Source organism: Pezoporus occidentalis, unplaced genomic scaffold (assembly GCF_034315485.1).
Source record: "Pezoporus occidentalis ecotype Australia unplaced genomic scaffold, CSIRO_AGI_Poc_V1 ctg1, whole genome shotgun sequence".
Classification (NCBI taxonomy): Eukaryota; Metazoa; Chordata; class Aves; order Psittaciformes; family Psittacidae; genus Pezoporus; species Pezoporus occidentalis.
The window spans coordinates 17410774-17437078 of NW_026912778.1; the positions used below are offsets into that span (position 1 = coordinate 17410774).

Consider the following 26305-nt stretch of genomic DNA (forward strand, 5'->3'; position numbering starts at 1 on the left):
GGCAGCCACCGCAGCGGGGGATGGCGGGGCCGGGTGAACGCCAGGCAGCCCAGGAATGGCGGGACGGCGCGGGGAGGGTGGCACGGAGCCGGGCTTTGTTCCCGGCCCCGCCCCGCCGCCGGGAGGTGGGGGGTGCCCGGGGCTGAGCGGGCGCGGCGGGGAAACGCGTGTCCCGGCTGCGGGTGGGTGGGGAGGGCAGCGACCCTGCGGTCTGCCTGTGCCGGTGGGGACACTTCAGCATCACGAACGTCAAAGTGAGATCCGAGTGTGTGCGCCCTCCGCTCAGCGAGTAGCGCCTCGCTAAAGGAGGCACTTGTAGTAAAAACTGAAGATCTGGTTTTACTGTCTCGCATAGACTTCACCAAGGTGGCGAGTACTCCAGGGGCTTAGTTAGCCCCGTCCTCCCCCTCCGCTTGCATAAATACACTTCCAGTCTTTTGGTTACGTGATAGTTTTTGTTGACTGAGCAGCACTCAGCTGCTCAGTGAACAATTCAGTTTGTGTCTTAACCAGAAATCACCGGTCAAAGCGATCAGGGTAGCTCCAGGTAAAACACCCTGAGGATTGGATAGAAAACAAATAAAAACCCTAACCACAAACACCAAGATATTTTGGCTGTCATACCAAATGAGTTTCAAAAGAGCTTGCTAATACAGTTTTAATGCGTAGTAAGTCTATAGATCAAGTAGCAAGAGTGTAACCTGGACTTCCTTCTATCTGAAATGTGCATTAGGAAAGAGATATGCAAAAGTGTAAAGCAGGTTTTTCTTTACTCTTGTGTGCCGTGCACATCTCCTGGGCTCAGACCTTTTGTAATGAGGTAGACTCGGATGGTAAACCACCTTCATGTAAGCATGCAGACCAGAAAGAGCAGGGTTGTGAGTTATTAACAATGTGAGTTATTGAGGTAGTAGATGAAGAGCTGCTCACATCTGCCAGGAACAGGCACTATGGAGCAGAAAGAGTACTGTGATGAAGAATGTGATTTGTGGGTTGAACACAGAGGGAAATTAACTTTAGTTACTGAAGATATTTCTTTATAGTGTTGTTACTGTCACGTTGAGGGTGTGCAGCTGAATACTTAAGAATCTCTGTGGAAGATTGTTGAGCAGGGGCTAGGAAACCACACACACACCGATTCTTATCTTGTGACACTATGGCAGGAAGGAACCAAAGCCCTCAGTAAAAACTGTGTTGCAGGTTTACTAAGTCAAGTATTTAAAGACGAGCACGATGTTCTCTCTGTCAAGAGCTTCCTTTATCTGGTTTGTAGAGGTCCTTAGTGGTACTTGATGGCAGTTGTTGTCAGTAGAGAACAGACTTCCCTGGGCGAATTTCTGCTGTGAATGGCTCCTTATTTATATTCCAAAATGGATTTGGTTAAAGCCTGTGCTGACTTCTCTCTGGAAGTGGTTTCCTGGGAGCAGAGCCGTGGTATGTTGCTTTGGGATGTAGAAAACCGTTGCTGAAGTTCATTTCAAAAGAAAAGCTGATTAATTCTTCTGTGGGGTTAGTTAAGGTAAGCTTGAAATACTCAACTAATTCTGTTTCAGTTTGGCTGGCCTAGGTGAGTGAAAGCTGGTGTTAGCTGGTTCTCGTTGTGATGATATAGTACCTCAGAGGAGGATGTTGTTGGGCTGCAAGACAGAAAGTAGAGCTGTTCTGGTTTTCTTATAATGTTAACACTTTGGGGTGTCATCCTGCAATGCCTGAGCACCTCAAGAGTATCCCTCATGATTTTTCTCTGTGAGTGTCTTTAATTTTGGGGGGTAAAATTAATAGGTATGCTGAAAGCTATTGCTGATGCAATTGAGAACATGCTGTTTCCTTTTTCTAAGAATTTAAGGTTGTAATTACCCTTCCTATTGGCTATGCCTAAAGGAAAAGTGTGTTCTGTCAGGAGTTTCCTATTTTATATCTAGTTTTGTATTTCAGGGAGTTTTCGCTTGGTCATCTTTTCTAGAGATGGTGCTTTGTTATTGCACAAAGAACTAAATGACAGTTTGGGTTTTGTTTTTGTTTTTTTTTTTTTTTTTTTGTCCGAGTTCCTTAAGGGGCATGTAGGCAAACTGTGCACTTCAGTGCACTCGCATAATACAGAACACAGGTATATAATGTACCCTCTCTGGTGTAGAGAGCTATAAGCTTTCATGAGTTTTTGTCTATATCTAAGCCTTAGCATAACAGAAGCCATGGGTGTCATGTGCAGATAATGATGGGAGGGAAGGTGCTATAGGCAGGCATGAGTTGTGTGAGTTACCGTGAGAAAAATGAGGATGATAGTTCAGGGTGTTTGACCCTGTAAGTGCAGTTACTGGCCTGCACTGCTTAGCGGTAGGAAGTGCTGTGCAGCTTATCTCTGGGTGGGAGGGCAGCTGGCTTAGTGCACAGCCTGGCTGTGGGTTACTGCTTTGTACCACTCCTGCATGCTTGCACCCAAACAGCTTTGAACCTTTATGACTTCTGTACCTGTAATAATCCCCCCAGGAATGACTGTGGGCTGGAGGACAAGTGTTGCAATGATAGAAGCTTTCAGGATTCAGCGTTATTCTTGCCCAGTCTCGCTCCGAATCCCAATGAACTCCAGTAAAGGATGTTAGACAGACTGACTCAGCTAGGGTTGCTTCTGCCTTTTATTGATTAAAATATCAGTTCTTCTTTCTGGTATTTAGCTTACTTATCCTCAGCGTTTGACATCAAATGCTCTAAGTATCTGTGTACTGCCGTATAGCTGTGTCTTCTCAGATTTGTGTTGTCCTTCTTTCCTTCCTTCCCTCCCCCAACTCTGTTATAATCCCTAATTCCTTCTGACATGAACACCTCCCAGGAAGAATAACAGAATACAGTCTCAGATAGCAAGTGTCCAATACCATCACTGGGAGATACTAGCAATGAATAAATCCCCTCAAGCTAGTTGAACAACAGTGTCTGCTCTAGACGTGGCTTCAGTTTTGAGGGTTTTTTGTTTATCTCTGGCTCTTCCTAATTATGTTCACATGCAAAAGTAGAAGAGGAACAATTATTAAAAAAAAACCCTTCAAACTTCTAAACTTGAGTTTGAGGTTCTCGAAATGTCTAAATATTTGGTCTGATACAATGGCCTAGTGCCTGCAAATTGTTACTGTAAGGTTTGGGGATTTAGTGGTTTCTTTACATGAGTATTCTTGTCCTTGTCCATGCGAGCAAAGTAAACTGTTTTTTGCAGTTAGTGACAACAGAGAAAGCTGATCTGCATGGAGTTTGCACAGGAATACTTTGCTTCCTGCTATTCCAGCTGCTGCTCTGGCAGGTGGTCTGTGCAAGTGTAAATGAACTGTCCTTCTTCAGAGCTGGGTTAGTCTAAAATAGCTGGCTTTTCAGCATAGTCTGTAGCAGGAGACTTGGGACTATTGACGTGCACACTTCAGTGTACTGCTGGTTGCTTTGGAGTTAGTGTGGTGGTGACCTATTTTCTTTCTCCCTGTTTACCAGAAAATGGGAGAAGACTCCTGGCTTGGACCTTTTCCTCTCCTCTTCTTCTTTGATTTTTAATTGAAGGTACACAAGATGATGATAAAGCAAGCTTTGTGTGTTCTCAGTGTCTTAACTATTGGATGTGTTTAGTCATCCAACTATTGAAAGACTGCTTCAGAATTAAATAACTGATACTTGGGAGTATTTGTAGTTTTCAGGTTGTATATTAAAGCAGTTTGTGCCAGCAGCAGTTGCCAATATTATTTTTCAGCTGAAATAGCAATTCTTCCTTTGTTATGTTTATTTCACTTAACTTCAGTATATTTCTAGAGATTAGTAGTATAATTTTGCTAAACCAGTTAAACAAGACCCTGTCGCTTGGGTGAGATGTTTCCTGTTCATCTGATCATCCTAAAATCCCATCCTTGTATTATTTTATATATGAAGTAGTCTTTTTAGTGTGCATTGATGAGATTTGTATGAAGCATTCCAGAGGAGGATCCAGTGGGACTTTATGGAGGTCTTTTAATGCTCTGATAGAAGTACATTGCCAGTAAACCTTAGGATCCTGTTTTCTTTCCTCAGTTGTCTCAAGATCTCTCTGCTCTGTCTCAGTAAGCTGCAGCTTAAACTGAAAAATATGGGAAGAGAAGCTATAGGTTTAAATACAGCATTGGTTAAGTATCGCTGTTGCAAACAGCCCTTGGGCGTACCATAGTTTGGGCCATGGTAGGAGTGATGTTAGTCATACTTGTGCAGGGAGTATTCAAGGAGCTCAAAGATGCCCCAGCAATGTGTAAATAAGCAAGGGAGAAAAGCAGAAAGAAAACCTGGGTCTTATTGTTAGAGGCAAGAATGAGCAGAAAAGGTTGTTGTGAGAATATGGGCAAGACCTGCTCTGCAGTATTCAACCTTGCTTGTTTAGCTTTTCACAAAAGACTTCCTGCTGTTGATCTTTCACTACTTGGGCTTAAGTTTATTTGTTCGGAGTTACTGAATATAATGTTGGATGTGTTTATAAAATAAGAGCTGGGGAGAGTGGTGAAAACTACAAATACAACTAGTTTGTTGTACTTGATCCAAAAGATAGGGCTGTAGTAATTCAATGTGGGAGACAGTTAAAGAAGGAAAAAGAAGAGGTGTAACTCACTAAAACACAAAGTAGTGAAGGAATATACCATGAGGCTTGAGACTGTTACAATAAAATCAAATCTTAGAAATAAACATTTGAAGTTGATACTATAAAGATTGACTTCATTTCTCTAGTGGTGGTACCCAGTTGTGCAAAATGGAGAAGTGTCCTCTTTTGTCAACACCATGCCCTAAAGGGGGCTTGGAGTTAACAGCAGACCTGGACAAAGAGTGGTTCTCTGGAGAGAAGCTAGCACAAAAGATAGGTTGAAGTGTTCCTAGGCATTTTTGTCTGCCTTGTGTGAGAGCAGTCCTTATCAACATCACTTCTGTTCTTGTGCTAAATAGGAGAGAAGTGTGTCTGTGGCAGCTGAGCATTTTGACATTGACAGAATTTTCATGGTCTGAAATTGAACTAATCTAATCTGCCAGGAATGCTGATCATGTTAAAAAAAGATCGCTGTAAGCGAAAATGGTGAGGCTTCTGCATCTGTAGACATCATCCAAAAAACGTCCAAAAAGAATTACCGTCTTGTGCGCTATGCCTGCTGACTGGCCTGCTTATGCATTCCCTGGAGTACGGTGATGGGTAATAGCTGGTCCCATGATGGCTGGTGCAGTTGCAGTAACTTGGGAAGCTCCTGGATACCCCACCTCAGCTCATAAGGGGAAAGGAGCTGGGAATGAGTCCTCTTGATGTTGGGAAGAGTAGCAGCAGTAGGGTAGGTCTCCCTGACACCTTCATGGATAAGGCAAAACTTATTTTCTATTTCCTATATGTACAGATGTCATGGCGATTCTGCCCCATTCCTTCTGTTCTTTCAGTTTAGACCTCTGCCTCCCCGTTTGAAGCTACTTGATGGTAGGTGTTTCATATAAAACTGGGGGCTAGATATGTTTCTTCAGATGGAGTTGATACATACATTTGTGTATGTACATGCACTTACCTGCAGAATTAATAGGTGAATGTGGAATAGCTGGTACAGATGAGAAGTGGTAGGTAGCAAGTGTGGGAACAGAAAGTTAGGTAAACATAAGCACAAAATGAATAGAACAAGTTTCTTTGGGAGTAGTCTGAAAGTCTTTACCTACCCTTATATACATTTCTTTTAACGCTTTTGTATACTTTTGGACTGTTGCTGTAGTAGGAGAAAAAAACAGTAACACTTCTCTTACTGTACATCATGATATTAACCTACAACCTTTGATACTGTAGTCTGTTATTCAAAAGCCTTCAGGTAGGCAAACATTACTCTTGTGTTTTTGTGGTGCTAAATTGTGAGCAACTGATTTGACCCAGTTCAAAGCCCAACCTTGTATCTTCTGGGAGGATATCTGAAGAGGGAACTGCATAGTGTTCTAGTGCAAGTTGTTCTCTTGACTTGCATTTTTAAATTAAGAACAGATCTGTTTTAAAGTATTTTTTAGCCTCTAAATCATAGAATAGCTTTTATTGCATGCTTCCATAAAATCACATCTAGTACTAGGTGACATTAGAGTATGAACTCTCGCATATAACAACTGTGTATTTGAAAGGCAAAATCTGTATGTGACTCTAGTTAGTGATGCAGATGTTCAGTTTAAGAATTGACACAAGTTGTCAAAAGGTATTTTAAATTTAGTGGATGGCTATTTGAAAACTAATATGCATTTGTTATGAGAAGAGTAGGATGCATAAGAGAGAGAGAATATCAATAGGACTTTTAGTGTTTTGTGCCTAGAAACAACAAGAGTGTTACAAATACTTTTCTGTTTATCTTATTGTAGTGCTGGGGAATGCAGACTGGCCTCGTTTGGGCTTGTGTTAAAGTGAAACAGCAAGTTCATGTCTCAGCTGTGTAAATACAGACTTTATGACCTCTTCAGGTTAAATGCTATTAAAAAAAAAAAAGGATAGATAGGGGCTGCAGGTACAACAAAGTCCTTATTCCGATCATTGTATTTCAAAAGCAATTTGCATTACTGCCTTTTATATAGTATTCCTGTCAGATTTCCAAAGGCCAGAGAACATTGCACTGGATTAGGCTATATCTGTCAATTTAATCAGGTCTTTCTGCAACAGCAGGAGTAGATAAGAAATCTGCTGTTACACTCCAATGTTTTCTGGTCAGCATATTTGAGGAACTACTAGCATTTTATATGTAGGACCTGAGTTTAACCTCTGTTGAAGTTGCTTTGAGGGGAGGGAGTGGGGAAAGCAGCTTTCTACTTTGTTCAAGGGAGTTTTTTTGTGTGTGTTTTGTGTTTAAAATCCATATAGACTTTGATACGGAATGTACCTAAAGTTCATGTTGGTTCCTAATAACTGTATGCAATAGCTAAATAAAAAAATTACTGCTATATACTTTTTCTTTGTACAGGCAGTAATAAAACTGGTCAGTGATTTTTCTAGTTTTCAGTACTTTTTAAGAAAGAGAATATATTTTTAGCTTTAACACTCTATTAGGGGAGAAAAAGTAGTACATAGGCTGTTACTTTTCATTCAGTAGTTCCAAGCATTTGAACCCTGCTTAGATGTTGATCTCCAAAAGCTTACTGACTCAAAAAGGCTTGTTTTGGTTTGGGGTACTTCCGAAAGTAGGAAATTACTGAAAGCAGTTTGAAGTTTGTGATATAATCTCCTGTTCTTCATATTTAATTACTTAGTTTCATGCTTATAGGCTGGTTTTTAGTTTAGTCTGTGCTTGCTATTTATTTTATACAAAGGCAAAAAAGGAGTTTAGTTTCTAGAACTGTTTTGGTGGTTTCTGCATTTTCCCTACTGTTGTACTGGTGGTACAGAGGTCAGAATTTGAGGCTTCTTGCCTACACTGCACACTCATGGAAGTTCTTGCTTTTTGTGTTGCAGAAGCTGTATAAATGTAGATATAGTGAAAGATGGTGTTTAGAGCAATGACTGAGAGAACTTTTAGTAGAACTGAATGCTGTAGGTGCAGTGTTTGATTTTATGCTTGCAGGTAGCAGTGTATCTGTGTAAGAAGAGGGTTGTTGTTGGTTATAGTCTGCCATTTTCCCTCTCCAGTGCATATGAAATAAAAGGGGGAAAAAGTGATGATAAATGACTAGTGACATAATATTAGGCAAGCTGGAGGCTTATTCATTACTTCCCTTTGAAATACTTGCGTGTAATATTTAAAACTCGTGCTGGCACAGACTTAGTTGTATCTTTTCCTGGTGAAAGCCACATCCATTTGAGATAGTCCTAAAATATGTAATTGCTTACAACCACTGGTGCTAACAGCTGTAATTTCTTGTTTCTCTTGCTGATTGGACCCTTATTTTGCAGCTTTATGAAAAGCAGCACATACTCTCTCTGATAGCCAGTCCCAGCTTCCAGTTGGTATAATAGAAAATAATTAAAGTCACTTTTTTTTGGCCCATAATAAAATCACTGGTTCTTTACTACACCTGAGGAAGCACTCCTCTAAATCAACAGTCATAAAGTACCAGGGTAAAGCGGAGAGACAAAGGGCATTAGCACCAAGGGAAGGTGTAACTAAGCAAGTCTTGCATCACTGCTTTCTGTGATGCGTAAGTCGACTGTGGCACTAGTAAAGGCATTTTTTTATTAAGAGACTAATCTGAAAGGCTTGGAAGGTCTTAAGCCTATATGGAAGGTCTTAAACCTATATCCATTGTGCTCTGATAAAACCACAGTGTGAGTTTTGGTGTCTTTCTAATAGTCTGAAATAAGATCCCAAAAGATAAAAAGTTATAGTCAAAATTTAAAGGTCAGACTTTGTGGCACTGGCCCAATGGACATGATTTGTGATTCATGTGCTTAGACCCTTTTTATGTGAACTAGGAAAAAGAGAAAGCAAATAGCACTTAAGAGTTATCATGGTCAAGTTATATTATATATTGAGCACCAAGCTCTCCTCTGAAGTTTATCTTGTAAATCCTTCTCTACTATTAATGGGGACTGTATGAGAGTCTGTTCAGTTGAAAATTGAACCTTGTCAGTTTATAAATAGAGAACTAGTAATTTCTATGAAGAGAAAGTGTTGAACCAGTATAAACAAATGTAGTTCTCAGGTGCAGATGTTTGGCTATATTCCAGAGTTTTCCCATGACTGAGAACACACTCCTTTCTTCATTTTTTGAATGATTCCATGATTTTGATATGCCTTGTGAGCATTATCTGATTTCTGTATCAGTTATGTAGAAGCTGAACTTACCTCAATTTCTTGCCTATCATCTATGCATCTTGCAGTTGCCATATCTGTGTCTAATGAAGTTCTCCCTACTGCCCTTTCTCTCAACCCTCAAGAGCTGCTTTTTGCACTGGGGACCCTTGCTGTCCTCCTGTGTATAACTTTTGAGCTTCCCTGTAGGTAGTGGATCAGCAGCCACCCAGCCTCACTGGTTGTGTGCATCATGGAGTGGGAAACAGGCTGTGTTTCAGTAACGAGACAGTTGGCCAAATGGGGAAAGTACTGCATGATCACCGTACTCTTAACAGCATTTAATAACAATCAGTCATGTAACTGTTCTCAGTTTGTGGTGGTGAATATTATTGTATGTTAAATTATTAATATAGCAAAAACTCTCATAAGAAACAAAAGAATCAAATTGTCACTAAAAATCATCTGTTCCGTAAGTGTGACAAGCTTCAGTAAAGCTTAAAATCCCCCTTTTTATCATTATAAGATCCATTGTGGGATAGTTAGCTTAGAAATGGCTTCTGTTTTTTTTTTTGTTCAGGTGCTCTTAAACTTCTTTTTGGCCATTTCTGGTATATGCAGTAGTATAACTTATTTGGGAGGGAAGCAAGCTAGGCACAGTCTAGGTGTGCAGGCTATTGCTGAAGATAAGGTTGGGAGAACAGAGGAACCAGGCAGCCTGTGAACATCTTTCAGCTTGTTGGTAGCATCTCCCAGTGCTGTAGTGGAAAATTGCTTAATTGGTCTAACAGGAAAGTCTTGTATATGGTCAACATGTTGTATAATGCACCTGGGTTACAGTCACAGTGTTCTTTCTATCCTTGTTTGTGTGGTGGCTTGTCATGAGCCTTGGGCTGAAGCCTGGCTTTACCTTGCCCTATGGCAGTTGGTTAAAACTATTAGTATTTCTCTCTTTCTTCTGAAATGTCATCCCATGGAGTCTTTTGGGCCAGTAACTGTAAAAAGGCCCTAATTTTATGCTATGTACGTGCCTTCTTAAACGCAGGTGCTGACACTTTGATTTCCTGCAACATTAGTTTTAATCTGCTGCCCTGAAGTTTTGGAAATGGTCTTCTGTACCTCTTCTCCTGCACTTTGCAATGGCAAATAGTACGCTGTATTGGAACATCAAATTGCTGCTCAAAAGGTGGAGCTCAGTCTTGCATAGCAGCCAACATTATAGTTGCTACTCTGAGTATAATACATCAACTTGAAAATAATGTAGGCAAAAAGATCTCTTTTGAACACCACCCAGCAAAAGAAGTTCACCTAGTAAAAGTTTCACATGCTGTTACTTGGACAGGTTGGAGGTTGGCTGATTTTTTTTTTTTTTAGCTGTGTTTTCCAATTCAGGATGTTAGAGGAGTTCTGAATTTCTTTAAGTATGAGAACTTAGGTGTAGCAGGAGTGTTCCTTGATTTATTTAAAACCTTTTGATAGTTCACCTCTTGTCCTTTGGACTTCATTATGTAGTTTTGTCAGGCTCTGCTGCTTAGGTTTTCGTAAATCTTCCATGGGGTGAACCCCAAACTCTGAACCTCCACCTGTGTGGCACCTTTGATTTAAAATCTAATGAAGTGTAGTTAAATTTTGACTTCAAGTTATAAGCTGCAGCTTGGAGATAAAGCCTAATGAACTTCCTTCCAGTAACATGCTATAGTTACTCTAAGCTTTGCTCACATCTGTTGGAGACTTTTGACCTTACTGCTGCCTTTGCTCACACCTTTTTATTCCTTAATCTGATCAGAGTGATTCTGCAGGATAGCTTAGGTTGTATTCAAATACAGCTCTAGTTGTACATGAAGTTCTGGGCAGCAGCTGCATTTTTAAGTGCATTATTGTTTAGTTTGTACCACTAAAAACCTTGAATACCTTAAATGAGGTTTCCTGTGCTTCCTACTCTCAGCAGAACTGAAATGTTGGTATCTTGTCCGGAAGCTTGGACAATCAAGTCATCTTTCAGCTTATTTCCTCCATTAGGCAGCTGGGCTGTTGGGTGGTGTGTTGAGGCAGGGGGGCAGATTGAGGCTGGTGGTGAAGATGATGTTTGTGTGTGTTTGCTCTGAACACAGAAGGGAAGCCTCTAAACAGAATGGGTTGTGTATCTGTGAATGTATGCTCTGCTTGAGAAAGTAAGCTAAAATATCAGCATATGCAAAGGTGGGTTTCTGTCTGGGTGTTCCTTCAGTTTTATGGAGAGTAGTATGGCATGGTTTTGATTTTGTTAAAGTGCTGTTCACAGTTAGTGTAATTGTGGAGGACTTAAAAAGACAGCCGACCCACTTGGCTTCTAAACTGGAGTGGATCTAAGGTTTTGCATGAGTCGATTTAAACTACTACTTCTCCCTTCTAAAAATAGGGGAAGAGGAAAAAAGTGAGCAGTGCAGTTTATAAATGTAGGGAGGATGAAAGGTATTTCTGCTGCATCGAACAGTGCTTGCTTGCCCTAATGACTTAAAGAGGAAAAAGTGGTGCTGATTTGATGCTCTGTACTGTCACATGCACAAACTACAGAAAGCAGCTGAGTTTTTATTAGAGTTGCAATTTAGAAGGTAAAATTCAGAGTTATTTTTTTTAATCTTTAAATACTTCCCTTTTTAACTGGTCAAGTCTTTTGAAAGCTTGATTTGCTATTTCAAGGAATTACGTAGTATGTTCCCAATTTATATATAAACATGAGTTTGCTTCCTATTTGCAAAAGCTTACCTAATTTTCCTGCTTGTCTCCCAGTCCCATTTCTAAACTTTCTTTTACATCTTAGAATCTTCAGGATGTGGCTTTTTACCTTTAGATTGCACTTAATGTGGGTCTCTTGTATTTTTGGAAACACTAATTAAGAAGTAGAACAAACTGTTCATACAAGAATGGATGATGATTGAATGGTTCACACATCCCTAAAGGAAACTAGTACATTTGTGTTGCATCAGAGCACTGATAAAGACTCTTTATGTACCTATAGTTTTTCAAGTTATGACTTTAAAAATCATTCTCCCCCTCTCCCCCCAGCTAGCTGATCAGGAGTGGTGGATTTGTGGATTGCTTACACGTTGAGACTTGAGTTGTTAAAAGCAGTTAAAAGTGCTTGATCTGCCTCCAGGGTAAAATTAAAAATGCTGAAGTGCTTTTGCTGTAGCTGCTGGTACAGAAGAACAAGAACAAATTCTGCCACTCCGGCAAGTTGTGACAAGTATGCAAGCTGCATACAAACTTCTGTTGTGAAGGAATCTCCAGAAGTTCTCAAGGCTTTGTTAGGGAGACAGCTCAAGTATTGTTTGCTTCCTTCTCTGACCACATCCCCCTCCTAACCAAGCTGGGGGGAGGGGGGTAAGAGAGGAGGGCGAATCAACAGAAGTCAGAGAAGAAATAAAAGGGCTAATATGACTCGCATTTGAGAGCAATTGTATGTATGATTAATAAATCATGTTCATAATTAAAGTACAACTAAAACTACATAAAGAATGGATGTGCATAAAAATGCTATTTGGGAAGCTAGATTTTAATTTTAATTTTTCCCTTTTTCATGGGGAAAAATCATTAAGAATCATTAGCTTCTGAGCAGAACAGCAGTTCTGAAGGCTCATTTAACATTGAAAATTTGTTAATTATAAATATGAAAAAAATCGGATTTCTAAAGCTTTTGGAAAATGTTGAGATCTCCATTGAGCAAGTGTCTAAGGTTTGACTATGGCTTTTCTCATTTTCTTTTCAGCATTCTGTACTTAATTTGTCTGTACTGTGTTTGGAGACCTTTCTCCAATATTTGGCTACATACCAGCGGACTCGTAGCTGTTTACATCCTTGTCTACTCTCACATCTCTTAAGTACACGTTGGACCTGGGAGGGAAAATGTCTTGATGGATCCATCCTGAGTATGGTATGCTAATGGCTCTCGTCGGTGGTTAGCAATGGCTTCTAAGTGGTAAGACCTTTTTCACAATTCTGTCATAAATACATTTTTGTGCATCTAACTTCCTTATTACTTAGTTCTTTATTACATATATTGCATTGTTAAAACATGTGGAACTGCTACTTCAATGCCAGTTATCCGACTAGAAGGGTGTCAAATGTTATTTGATTTAATGCAGTACAGTAACTGATCGTGGCCAAAAGCTTACGTCTGAGGAAGAGGTTAAGAACAGGGCGAGCAGTGCAGCCTCCCATGTTCTAGTCCTCTGCAGCTTGGGGACTTCCTAAGCCAGATATGGTTCTTGTGCAATTAGTAATCCTCAGATTGTATGTTTAGCAGTTCTCTCTGTAATTCCTGTATGTTCAATAATACTCTTAAGTTTTCGTTCAAAAACCTTTGTGCTCAATGCAAATCAGACTTCTTGACGCCAATAGATTCTTCTAATACAATGTGCGGGCAGGTGTCTGAGCTCTGTCCTCTTGTGGAGGAAGCCAGGTAATGCAGTTAGTTAGTAAAGGCAGTCACAGTTTCTCATAGAGATGTGCTTTTCTTTACTGCTCTTCATGTAAGGATTTTTATCAGTAATAAATAGATCTGTGTTGTTGTAAAGCACAGGACAATTACTGTGGAAAAAGCACTTCTGAGCTGAAATGGACACGGATAGGCGTAACTAATCCAACATACCTTTCAAAAGGAATGCAGTACATTGCTTCCCTATAGTCAAGTAGCAAAACTGTTCTTCCCTTTGGCCTTGAGAACAGAGAATATCAGAGAGATAGGAAGAAAATATTGAAGTGCAGTTGTTTCTACAGTGTTTTCTGTGTGGACTTTTGTATTCAAGATATCCTATATTAATTACATATTATATAATATTACTTTATAGAAGGTAATAGAATATTGTGTTAAGTAATTATCAATAATTAGCATATGATATGTTCTATAATATTTTAGCATAGCTCTTGTTTTCTTGTGTTGTCCTACATTCTTTATAGAGGAATGTGAATGTATTGTAAGTTCTGCTACTGCATCATTTTCAGTGTATCATATCCCTCTTGTCTGCCTCTGTCACTGGCTGTCATTTCTACTTACAGAACATGCTGAATTGCTTTGCTGTCTTTTGGACAGTCTTTAGAATTGTATACCATAATTTGTTCTGATGTATATATTCTTTCTCTCAAAAGATAAATGTTTACCTTGAACATTCATATCTGTTCTGTTATATTCATTGTCTTGCTCAGGGAAGGCAAATATGCTTCTTAGCATTAGAGTAGGAACTCCAGTCTTTTAAATGAAACGGGAAAATGGAGGCAGAGGGTTTGAGGACATTGGTATAATTTTTACTGTAAGTTGTTCTCCTGTAGGTGCTTATCATGCTTTAGACACCTCTAGTTTTACCTCACTTTAAATAATTTTAATAATTATGCATCTACATTTCTGTATGTTTTTGTAGAAAATGTGCTCCAGTGACAAGCATTGACTGTTCGAAGTTGAATTGTGTAGTTTTTTCTTAAGGCTGTTTAGTGCTGATCTAGTTCTTGGAATACTCAGCAATTGTACTTTCTATGGTTACTGCTAGATGTTTAAAAAGCAATCTGGTAGTAGGTTTTAAAAAAACACTGTCAGAACTGTGTCCTTCCCTATCTTTTTGTGTCTGTTGCCTGTCTTTAGTATGAAAAACCTAGAGTTACATGTAGGCAATAAACTTTTTTTCACTCTCGGAAAAGGTAAAGACAAGTTGTCTGTCAGGGTAGATTTTCCTGTTGGAGAATGCAAAGTAAGTCTTATCTCAGGTGCTTTCCTTTAAAAATATGCATGAGAAGGAAAAATAATACATAGCTGGAAAAATGTTCCAGCTCCCATTCTTCTGCACTACTAATTTGCTCCATCAGTTCCCTGATCAGCAGGCCCAGTTGCTCAGGGCTTATCCAGTCGGGTCTTCAAAAGCTCTTATGGTGAAGATTACGTGACCTCTCTGAAAAACTGGAGCATCAGTTAGACTGAAAAGCCTATTTCTGCCTGTAAATGCAATCGTTAAACAACATTGAGAACAATTAATGTATGTGTTTCTACATTACAAGTGTTTCTGCACATGTAGCACTTAAGTTGGTTAAAGTTGTTTTTTTTTTTCCAGCATAATTAAGACAATAAAGGACCATCAAAAGGCGAAAGTGTTTGGTTTTTTTTTTTGCCCTTTTTTTCCCCTCTCCTTAAGCAGATAGTATTAAAGCAGTACTTGGGTACTCACTACCCTGCTCAGTAGTTTGATTGTGTCCATATAGACTATAAGATGAATATTGGTGAAATAAATGGAAACATTTCAGTTTGTTTTCTGTTTTGATGTTTTTTTCTTATTACAAAGTTTCTATTAAGATATGTTTTGCATTTCATGTAGCTCAGTGGGCTTCAACTACTAATAGGACCCCCCCCCCCCCCCCCCCCCCCCGGCTTCATTTGAACATCAGTTCTCTTTCTGTTGCCCGAGTAGAGGTGTGTTTCTGCTGAAGAGCTTTGTAGACCACGCTTACTCACAGTGACAAATGACTTGCAAAATGCCTCGCATCTGATGTTTCATGTTGTTCAAGTAATGTGGAACATCTGAGACATCTGCAAGAAAGAAGATGAAAATGCTAATGGATGGGGCACGGAAGAGCTGCTTAATCTGTGAAGTTGGAAAGCCCTGTGTTTCAAAGGGAGGTTAAACTGTTGAAGCTGTCTTGAAGGATTTCCCTTTCCCAGAATTCTGTTTTGGGGTTGGTGTGTGTTTGGTTTTTTTTTTGTATTTTTTTTTTTTTTGTGCTGTTTGAGTCTAGGTCAGGCTTTAATTTAAAAGAAAGGGCAACTTCTTTATCAAGGAGCGGAGTAACTGCACAAGTTATAGTAAAGACCCTGTATTGCATTTTTAATGCATGATATATAATGGAATGGAAATCGAAGTCTTTAGTGAACTGGAAAATGCTTATCTCTTGGCTAGCAGCTAATGAAAACACTGTCTTTATATGGAACAAGTACTTCAAAGACAGTGAGACAGTGATAGGCAGTTTTTCAGAGGTTTCAATGCAGTACAAGTGATGTAGCTACTTCTGCCATCTCCTATGTAGTTGCAGGGCTTTCCTGTGGAAACTCTCTGAGTTCCCCTCCCTTGTGCTTCTGCCCAGCATGGCCTAACACATCCTGCCTTGCTGGGGCCAGGGCACTTTCCACATACAGTGTGCCACTGAGCATGAAGTTGTCACCTCTGCTGTCCTCCTTAGCTCATCCTCAGCAAGTATCTGGCTCAGAAGTGGCTTATGAAGTGCACCAAGGGTCACTTCTGATGAGACAATACAGTAAAAAAAGTTGCTAATCCTTTGTTTTGAGGCATACCTTGAAAAGAATATAAGGATTCAGGCTAAAATGTACAGCGGAATCAAGGAAGGAGTAACTGTTGTGTGAGGAAAGGGGGCCTCTCTCTATAAGGCTTATTTAGCTAATATTCTTAACTTTAACCATATGGCATTGGCTCTTCTGTGTGAGTGATGAAAGAAAATCCTAGTGTGGACAAAATGACTCCTCTGTGTATTTCTATTTGTCGATAGTCTGCTGGCTTGAAGCAACTGTAATATCAGCTCACCTGTGTGTTAAACGTGTATATGTGCCATCCTCTTTGGAGAATGTTTTTTCTTCCTGTTTAAGTCATGTTAACTTGAAAAGAATTGATGTTTTTTGAAAACTAAGTATTAAAAAATGGAAATCGGTGAAGTTTGTGGGGTATTCCTTAAGGGGAAAGTAAGTTCCAGCCTCTGAAACTTTGGAAAAAGAATCCTCCTCTGACAATTGGAAGTCTTTTAGTATTAGTCGATTTAAAAAGTTGCAAGTGAGGAAGGGGGGCAGGTCTTCAGTCTTTCTAATCTAATCTGGTGACTGAAGCCTTCCTGGGTGGTCATGTTCAGCAGTGTCCTTAAATTTCAGTGTCCTCTTTCTGCTCTTCAAAGGCATTTTTTTATCTTGTTGCTTCTAAAAGAAGCAGGCTTAACCTCCCCTTCAGATAGGTTCCAAATCCAAATAAGGCCTTTTTTTCCTTTCACAGTTCATGCTAATCTCACATTTGTTCTGAATAATCATTTTTAATCTGGTGAGATGTTAAACACACACTGAAACTATTTTGTCTTAATCTGTATTTTTTAGGTTATCATTCATGATGTCTGTTGAATAGGTCCATCTTAATTTGTGGTACTTGGAAAGAACTAATACATTAGGGTGCTCTCTGAGCTTTTCCTTTGCTCCCTGGTCACTGTCAGAATGCCTGAGCAGTGGAGCTTGTGTGAAGGAGCAGTACCTATGCCTTGACTGCTGTTTTATAAGGAAGATCTTTTCACCAGCTTCCAAAGCTGCACAGTTAGTGTGCTGTGTATTGGTTTTGGATTGATTTATGGTGGTCTTGTTTACCTCTCTGCAATTTCATAAGCATCAATGTGATGACTATTTTTAGTGAGCAAACTGGCATGGGTATGTGTAAGTACATAAATGTTCCATACAAGATAAAAATGGAAGCTTTCTCTTGGGTGCCTCAACAATTTGTTGGTTTAGGTTCCGTCATTTTCACATGTATTCATTTGCTTTGTGACTTGGATGTAGTCACTTTAAAATACTTGAGTTCTGTTCTTTATGAAAATCTGTAGCACTGAAAGGGTAGCTCTGTTTTCTTTTAAGTGCGAATGACATTTTACAAATGTTTATGTACTACGCTACTGGGGTTCCTGTAGGCCCGTATGGAGCTCCACTGGAAGCATCCTCTTTTACATCTGGTGGTCTGTTTATTGATTTTATTTTATTCCTCACACCCTTAAGACAGGAGACAGTTGAATGTCTGCATGTAGAAAAACCTTTATTCTCTTCTAGGGTTACAAATTTACATAAAGGATTTGCTCTAAATTAACAATAGTATATCATATCAAATACTGGCTATGGTATGTCATACTCAGATTGTGTACATTCTGATAAACTCCTTAAGTATCTTACTTTTCCACTGGCTTGAATTTAATATAATCATTACATTTCCGTAATAGACAAGGAAGGCATCTTCTGAGCAGGAGTGAATTTGTTTTCCTTTAATACAGGTGCCAGTCTTTCTGTAGGTCGTGAATATTGAAGGCTTCAGCCCAGAGTGCCTAGTACAGCTACATTTATCATAAGAACTGATATATTGGTCTGTTTTTTGTTTGAACCAAATTACATAGTTCTGGAAGCAGCATTTATTACTTCTGGTTATGTTCAAATTATAAAGGGAAAATTACATTCAAGTTAAGTAAAAAGAAGGGAGAAAGACACCTGTATTTCCCGTAATTGGAGTGCTGTTGCTTTACACTGAAGGAGGTCTTGCATTTAGGATTTGAAGAGGAAGACTACTACTATTTTAAAATCTAAGGTTATGTATTTACACAGGAAAAATCTTTTAATGCTTTAGAAATTGTTTCTGTCTGAGATAGAAGAGATGAGAAGGGAGAAGTTTTAGAGTTATGTCCCAACATACCTGTGGGCAAACACAAATGATATCTAACTTTTTTCTAGTAATATTCTATTTCATTTTCAGCTATATAAGTTTTAACTACCTATATCCTCTAAGAGTAGCTTTCTGAAGTCCCACAGTTGGCATCTCTGTGTAGAAAATAATTGACGTTCAGCAACTTTATTTAAGCTATCCTTGTTTGCTGATCAAAGATGTAACTGAAGCATATGAATTATTTCTTCTGTGACTAATTTTAACATTAACCTGTGACTCTGGATCTCTAGTTACATATCCTTCTCTGGCACTGTGGTTTTGTTACGAGAAAGACCAAACTGAAATTTGCTATAGAAGGACTATATATTACGTGAGATTTAAAATACATTGCTCCTCAGTTAACGTAAATCTTGTGTTACAAATATATTTTGCTATAACACTGGATTATATATCATGTTTTAGTAGTATTGGTCTGTATAACAGCACACAGGGGACATACGCTTAAACTAGCAGAAACTTGAGCATGTGAATGGGCTTGTGAATTTACCCACTCAGTTTTGGTTTTGCACTAAGTTGGGTATTTGTTTCTACTTCTGCTAAATAAAATGAAGACACGAAGTACAAACTTTCTGTGACCATGTTCCAAAACCTTCTGTCCATTTTGCAAGGGAAGAACTAAAATAGTGGATGAATGCTGTGTAAATCAAGACAGAACCTACATTTAATCTAGATGTCCAGAAGACTTTAATTGGCATTGGAACAGTTTGTCCTGTGTACTGTGCACTCAGTAAGCCTGCTTTTTTTTAAATAGAAGCTATAGAGAAGAGTCACAGTGAAAACCCGATAGTGATAGTTTCCCCCAAGTCAGTAACATTTAAAACATACCTACCTTGTATAGAATTTTAAGCAGTAAATTAAGGTCAAGCTTAATAAGGGAAGCAGGATAAACTGGTGCTGTATGCACTCTGGGGATTAGAATGAAAGATGTCTTGGACAGTAGGTTCTTTCCATGGCGTTTTGACTTTAATGCCATTTATGTCATTTTGTGTGTGTGTGTGGTTTTTTTGTTTGTTTGTTTTTTTTTAAAGTTGACTATTCAAACATGAGGAAATTCTACAGATGTGTGCTTTAGTGTTGGAGGAAATTCTAACAGATATAGTAACAATGGCTGTGAAAATAACCATCAACTAAATAACCAGAATGTCTGTTCAGGGACATGTATGTTGAACCATTTTTGTTCTTAAGTAATTCTGGAGATGTATGTGTCTGCTTGATCCCTGGCCGTCACTTAACTGCCTGTGTTCTGGCTTTTCTATAGGCAAACCTACATTAACAGTTGGCAACTCTGTTCTTTGTATTTCTGTTAAGCACTTAAAAAGCTTTCAAGTAAAGGTTTTTCAGCTCCCAATTCCTTAAAGTTCCAGTTTTGCAGCAGTGTTGCCATTGCTGGTCTGACTTACTGGTAGCTGTTCCACAGCTTTGTTTTCTGAATGTTGGGTTTCTTTTAAATGTTCCTTTACACAGAAATATCAACATAGTGCTTGTCATCACTCACTCTGATCCTTTCATAAGGGGAATTATATCTGCCCGCTTTGGTGGTTTTGGGACTGTGTAATGGCGTCTTCTCGTGTTGTTCCTACTTGCCTGGAATGGGTATGATTTCAGAGTATGTACTACTCTGCGATTTGCTTTGAAATGCAAGTTCTTATTTGAAGAAAACCTGCCAGTGGAAGAAATTCATAGGTTTGGAAGGTCTGGTGTGATGCGTCAGTGCTTGGAACAAGAGAGGTTAGCGACAGGAAGCCCAGATCCTTATCCTGGCTGAGGATTGCAGAAGCTGTTGGGCAGACAATACCTTGATCCTCTCAGGAACTCCTGATGAGTTCAGGAAAGCATTTTGTTCTTGCATGTGGTTTCAAGATAAGAACAGTTATAACCTAATGCATAAACAGTAAAAGTTTGGGGGCTTTTTTATTAAATGGATAGTAACTGCATTCAGTCAGTGAACATAAGTTGTATTTTGTGTTCAGCTTTTGATGGATATATTTTGCCAGGTATTTTATTTCTATTTCACTTCTACTAATGCTAAATAAAATAAAGCACCCCAGAAATCCCCAGCCTTCCAGAGAAAAATCCCACAACTTGCTCAGGGAAAAACCCAGCCCACCCATACAGAGCAAATTACAGCTGAAGTGATTGAAAGGAAATCAGAACTTTACCAAAAGCTGACAGTGGTTTGTTCCTTTCATTTCATTTCTCAGGGAACAGAAAGCTAGTCTGTCTTTGAGGAAAGCGTGGGGACAACCAAAACTATCTGCATGTTTACATTCAAAGAACAAGAGTAACATAAAATTATAGAAAGATTAGATGGCTTAGGTTTAAAGTAGCCGCTGTTTTACATAAAAGCAGCTGCTTACACTGATACAGATATGGTTTATCACAAAGTTATAAATTGCTTTCTCCCTGCTTTTACTTGTCCTTAGGCTTTTACTCTGAAGTTACGTTCACTGAAAAGGACCAAGGAAACCAATAATGCGGAGTGGCGTGGGAATTAACTGTAAAGTGTGATGTGATTTTAAATTGTATGAAGGATAGCCTTTTATCCTAAATAGCTTTTAAAATTCTGAGACTTCTGACATGCAAAGTTAATTTAAATATGTCAGGTCCTTGCAGGTGGTTGGTACAGCCAGCCAAAAGGTGACATGACTCCACAATACGGCAAAGTGTTTTCTCCCTATGTGTACATGTCTACGCTACATTGTCTGTTCAGCTTTTGTATTTAATGAACAAAAAGGTATATATGGGACCATGTTATAATTAAATAATAAAATAAAAGCTTGTTATTTATACACCACTAGTCTTGTGTATGAAATTATGGCAGTGTCCTGCTGATTAGCTAATAACATATAATACAGCTGTCTGGTACCTCTCAGGAGTTTAGTGCAGGTGTGTAATTTATATTTTAACCTAGACTGCAAGTTCAGTTTCTTACTCTACTGCTCGTTTGGCTTTCTGTTGTATATCTCTTGTCTTTGCTTTTTTTTTTTTTGGGGGGGGGGGGGGGAAGAGCAGATTGTTTTATTGGGATAAAACAGATTGTTACAGATTAGGCTTCTATTCTGAGATTCAAGAAGGAAAAACTTCCTGTACTTGTGCTTTTGGGTACTGTCATAGTTGCTCTGTTTCCTTAGCAGATTCACTCCCACTTGAAACTGAGGTTTAAATTAGCAAGTCGGAGAAAATAGTAATGATGCTTTTTTGGTGCACACTGATGCTGTATGCAGTATGGGATCAAAGTTGTGTATTAAACCCTTGAGCTCAAGAAATCTTAACAGAATCACAGAATACCAGGTTGGTAGGGATCTCTAGGATCATCTGGTCCAACCTTTCTTGGCAGAAGCAGGGTCCAGATTAGATGACCCAGCACCTTGTCCAGCTGAATCTTAAAAAAATTGAGGTAGAGACAGTTTTGCATAACGTGGACCACTCCCTCTGTCAAAGGACAGAACTCTCACCCTTTCCTTATAGAATCACTTAGGTTGGAAAAGACACTTAAGATCATTAAGTCCAACTGTTAATCTAGAACAGCCATGTATACCACTAAACCATGTGCATGACTTCTAAATACCTCCAGGGATGGTGGCTCAGCCCCTTCCCTGGGCTTGACACTCCCTTATTGCAGCAGAGGCCCCAGATACTTGAGGACAAAGGGCTTAATTTTTCACCCAATAGCAGAAAAAAAGATGCCAAGAAACATAAGGGTCTCTTTTCTCCTAGTGATATGTGGCATAATTCCAATTAATTTTAAAGAGGGGGACAATGGAGACTACTTGAATTGCATTGCTCTGAAGAACTACTCCTTGTACTTTTAGCTCTCCCTTCTTCAACTCAAGGCCATTGTGCCTCCTGCTACCGCCTATGTGGGGATGCTTAGGAGACAGAATCCCTCAGCTGTTGAAGCTGATTTGGCAGCAGCTCCAGTGCCAGTGTCCAGCAGCAGGATCAGTCCTGCAGTTTGGGCCCTTCTGGGTTCTTTTGCCTGGGCCGCGTTGCTGGGGAGCTGGGGCCAGGCGAGGTGCAGCGTGCCTCCGGCGGACAGCCGTGCCGCCGGGGAGAGGCCTGCAGCCCACCGCGCTTCCACCGGGGGGCGCTGCGGGAGCGCCCGGCTGGGCGGGACCCTCCTGGGCACCTGTGCCTTCGCCTGAGGGCGTGTTTCCTGAGCTCGCCGTCATCCCTGCTGATGCCGAGTCCGGCCATGTGGATTCCTGGTAGTGAGGCATGCGGAGCTCGAACCCTGTCTTCTTGCAGTTTCTATCACTAGCTGTGGAGCTGGGGTGGAGGAAGCCTGAGTGACCTCAGGTGTGCAACCAGAGTTGCCCTCTGAGTAAACAGAAGTGGAATACACACGGAAAGACATCAAACAATGTACTGTAATAGAAATAATAACTCTGTACAAGCTTGAAGCTTCCATTCTTTTTTATTTAGAGGTTCCAGAATAAGAAATTGTTAAAGCTTATCAAATGAGGCTTTTTGTGGCCTCTCTTGGTTTCTTTTGTTTAAAGATGAATTTGAGTATGACAGTTAAGACTTGTAATGTTTTCCCCTGACAGTTTATCTGTAGAGCTTGCTCAGATTGTAGAAAGAAACCCCACAGATCTACATTGTGCTGTTTAGGGTAGATGGTGAGAGCAAGTGTGAGAGAGGCAGAAATGTAAGTTCTGTATCTTGGCTTCATTCTTTATAAGATGCTGCTTTCATAGAATGTAATGAAGTATGGAAGTCCTGGAGTTAATCACCATCCAACCATCACACATGTAAAAATACATAAATATATATAGACCCATATATATGTACATATATCCTCATATGTGTATCGTGTGTGTATATATCCTCAACTCTCTTCTGGAGAAAACTTTCATGTCCTTAAAAGTCAAATAAAAACCGTCCCAAAGGAAAAAAAACAACCAACAAACAATGAAAAGCTTTTGGATGCATCTGTGTTATACAAGATTTTCAGTTTGTCAAGTTTAATCTTGAAATATGATTGATCATGTGTATGTATGGTGGGGGGGAGGTTATTCCTTGTTTTGTTTCTAAATTCTATTTCTTGAAAGGCTTTTGTGTTTTCTTGTTAAAAAAAAAGTATAGTTTCAACCCTTCTTTTTTGTATTTATGGCCAGTTCACCTATTGCTGCATGTTGTATGGAAAGTCACACCATATGCATTTAACCAAACTGATGCACTAGGGACTAGCACTTCGTCTGTCTTCTCCCCCTTCTGTCCACATGCATAAGGAAAACTCCATGGCGTGGTTAAGAGCACTCTAGTGCTAGTTCTAGGTGTCACTCTAGGTGTCTAGTTCGAGCCTTTCAGAGGATGTTTAAGTCAGGTACAACTGAAAATACCTGGTTACTCCCTTCTTTGCAGACTTCAGTTTGGCAGGTGGATGGTTGGAAGCATTCTCAGTCTCTCAGAAGTGTCTGAATTTCTGTTGGTTCCCAGATGTTAGAAACTGCAAAGTAGGGTTGTGGCAAGATGTCAAAGGAAAAAAAAAAAAAAAGCCTATAGAAAATAATGCAGTTATGAATAAATGATAGCTTGAGCTTGTAATGACTCAGGATCTTTTATAAGCTCAAATTACCTTTGTGGTATCCTACTGTTTGTTCTGAAAACACATGCAGTGCTTTTCTGAAAATGTATTTTGTGCAACTTTTTGTACTGCTGGAAAAAATACTATGATTGAAATCATTATAGGGGCTTTTTCTTGTTTGCCTCCCAGATCTTCCACTGCAGGAAATTATATTCTAAAAATGTGTCTTGTATGATGAGGTCAGAATTTGGTATTCATTTACAAGGGAAATGCAGGCTAACTTCGGTATTTGGGGATTTTAATGCAGATTTGAATACAAAAATTACCATGTTTTCAACTGTATAGAACTTGAAAAATGTCTTAGGCGGCAACTTTAAGGAACTTGTACCAAGTTTGATAACTGTGTTGAATGCATTCAGAAGTGTCTAGGACACTGAGCTGCTTTCATAAAAGCAGCAGAAGCATGCAGACTGCTACTTAGATGTTCAGAGTGAGTATTAGTTGATCTTTGCGTGTATAGTCTTTGATGGCTGACAAGGTGGGAATATCACCCAGTATTGTGTCTGTGGATCTACACTCTGAGTCTAGTAAATAACATAAAACTTTTGATCATACAACGATACCTATTCCCAAAAGTGGGAAGCATTAAGGGAAGGAATACTATTCTATAGTCTAGTCTTCTGTAGTCTTCCCCCCCCCCCCCCCTTGAGCTTTCTGCTCCAAATTCAGGATGTCTTTACTAACGGTTTCTTTAAGCTAAATATAGAACAACATTTAAACTTCACCCAAATGAAAACAAACTAGGCGCCATATGGAGAAGTAGCCCTAGGGATAAAGTGGACATTTGGACAAAATGAAGCAGGTTATTTCTGTACTTGGTGTTTTCTGGAAGGTGGTTTGAGTATTTTAAGTAGTATATATATCATCAGAGTTTGTGCAGAACATAACTTAATAAATGTTAGTATCTTCATAGCTAGTAGTTAAACCCATATGAAATGCAAATGTTTTAAATTGTGGTGCTGTTAGACACTGTTTATAAAGCTGGTGCATAGACTTTCTGAATGATAAGTGCTATCTTTCAAATGCAGATGAACACTCTGTGCACTTAATGAAAATTAAGAGCTATTGAGCTCTGTCAGATAGGAATTTGGAAATACACCGTGCATTTTAGTAGTGCTCAAAATGGTCGCAGTGCTAAATACGGCTCTTCTGAGAGCACAGAGTTTAGCGTCTATTAGTTAATATATGGGCTTGTTGTTATTTGGTTTTCTTATCAGCCCGTACAGTTAGACGCCTTTAAAATCTGCCTTGGAGCAGCTGGCAGCTGACGTGCTGGTGCTGGCACCACCCAGGTTCAATGTGACATCACCAGGAGAAGTCTACCTCTGTGCTCAAGGAAGTTGATGTGGGAGCCACGCTCCGTAACGGGAGCTAAACTGCAGGATTCAGTGAGAGCAGAGAGCGCAGAGGCATGTGAAAATGGAGTTCCTGAAAAAAATCGTTCCCACTGTTGCTTCTGGAGAGGTAGATCTGGATGTTGGGAGTCCTGCCCGTGAAACCTCCCCAAGGCTACTGAAGATGAGACGTGTCAGGCTGTTTGCATTAGGGCAGACAATAGATGAAGATGAGGAGACACATGTTTTACATCCCGGTTACAGTATGTATCCATGTTATCCACCTGGTAAAAGCAATTACTAAGCTTTTTCTTAAATTGACAAATTTGGTTATAAAAGGCCTTTTTATCAGAGTCGCTACAATAATAGTGCCTTAAGTTTTAGAACTATGTTGTCACTGGCGCGCTATCGTGTCTGAGTGACCTATTTGAAAGCAATTTTACAGGATTTCTATTGTGCTTGTCTTCTCCCTCACCCCCCTCCCTTTTGGGGATAAGTATCCCTGTAAGTATTTAAATTGTAATGTAGCTATGATTAGGTGCTAAGAGTTGTCTAGACAGACTTGTGCTGCACAGAGCTCTGACTGAAGTGCAGGGTTCAAGCTCTGTGCCATCTTTTCTCTCCCTGATTTAAATCCTCTGAGTTTTCAAAGTCTCTCCTTGCGGAGTTTTTTCATTTCAAAGATGTTTATGCTTTCCTTTTTTAGTACTTTGAAGATTGCAGGGGGTTTTATAAACACGATATGCAAGTTAAAGAAGTCAAGTAAAAATATGGACATCATATAGGGAATTTTTAACTGAAGAACATGGATGAGCATGCTTGTATGAAGATGCAGATATATATTTACTACCTGTTAGGGTCTAAATATTACAGTGTATTTTTCTGATAAAGAGAAGTAGAGTTGAGTTATGTTTGTTTTTCAGGTATTTCAACTGGGTGGCAGTGGAAAAAATCCAGTTTTACTTGTGTTTTTTTTCTTCCTTCGCCTTCAGCTAAAATAGTATGGTCTTGAGCCTTTATGGTCTTGGAACCTGATGGTTATCAGATGCACGGTTTTTACCCTTTGCTCTGTGGTGGCTGTTTTCAGGAATTAGCGTGGCCTTGAAGAAATTTTCTTCCTTATGTGTCTTAACTGCAAAGATGGGAGATGGTGACGTCCATCTGGTTGGGTGGTGGACTTGGAGCTTA

The 26305-nt window shown here is 39.5% G+C and overlaps 1 protein-coding gene across 13 annotated transcripts in view; it reads left to right on the forward strand.

The window, feature by feature from the left end:
- The window catches only part of FRYL (FRY like transcription coactivator), a 162387-nt gene that overhangs the window by 747 nt on the left and 135335 nt on the right, over nucleotides 1–26305 (forward strand). For 4 of the 13 annotated variants that reach the window (XM_062606095.1, XM_062605844.1, XM_062606922.1 and 1 more), the window contains exon 1: nucleotides 25034–25380. In XM_062606095.1, coding sequence (XP_062462079.1) covers nucleotides 25203–25380 — 178 coding nt within the window. In that variant the 5' untranslated portion in view covers nucleotides 25034–25202. Of the gene's footprint in view, nucleotides 1–12456; nucleotides 12667–25031; nucleotides 25381–26305 lie in introns of those variants that run through there. The other 9 variants (XM_062605758.1, XM_062606412.1, XM_062606010.1 and 6 more) reach the window with 6 other exon arrangements.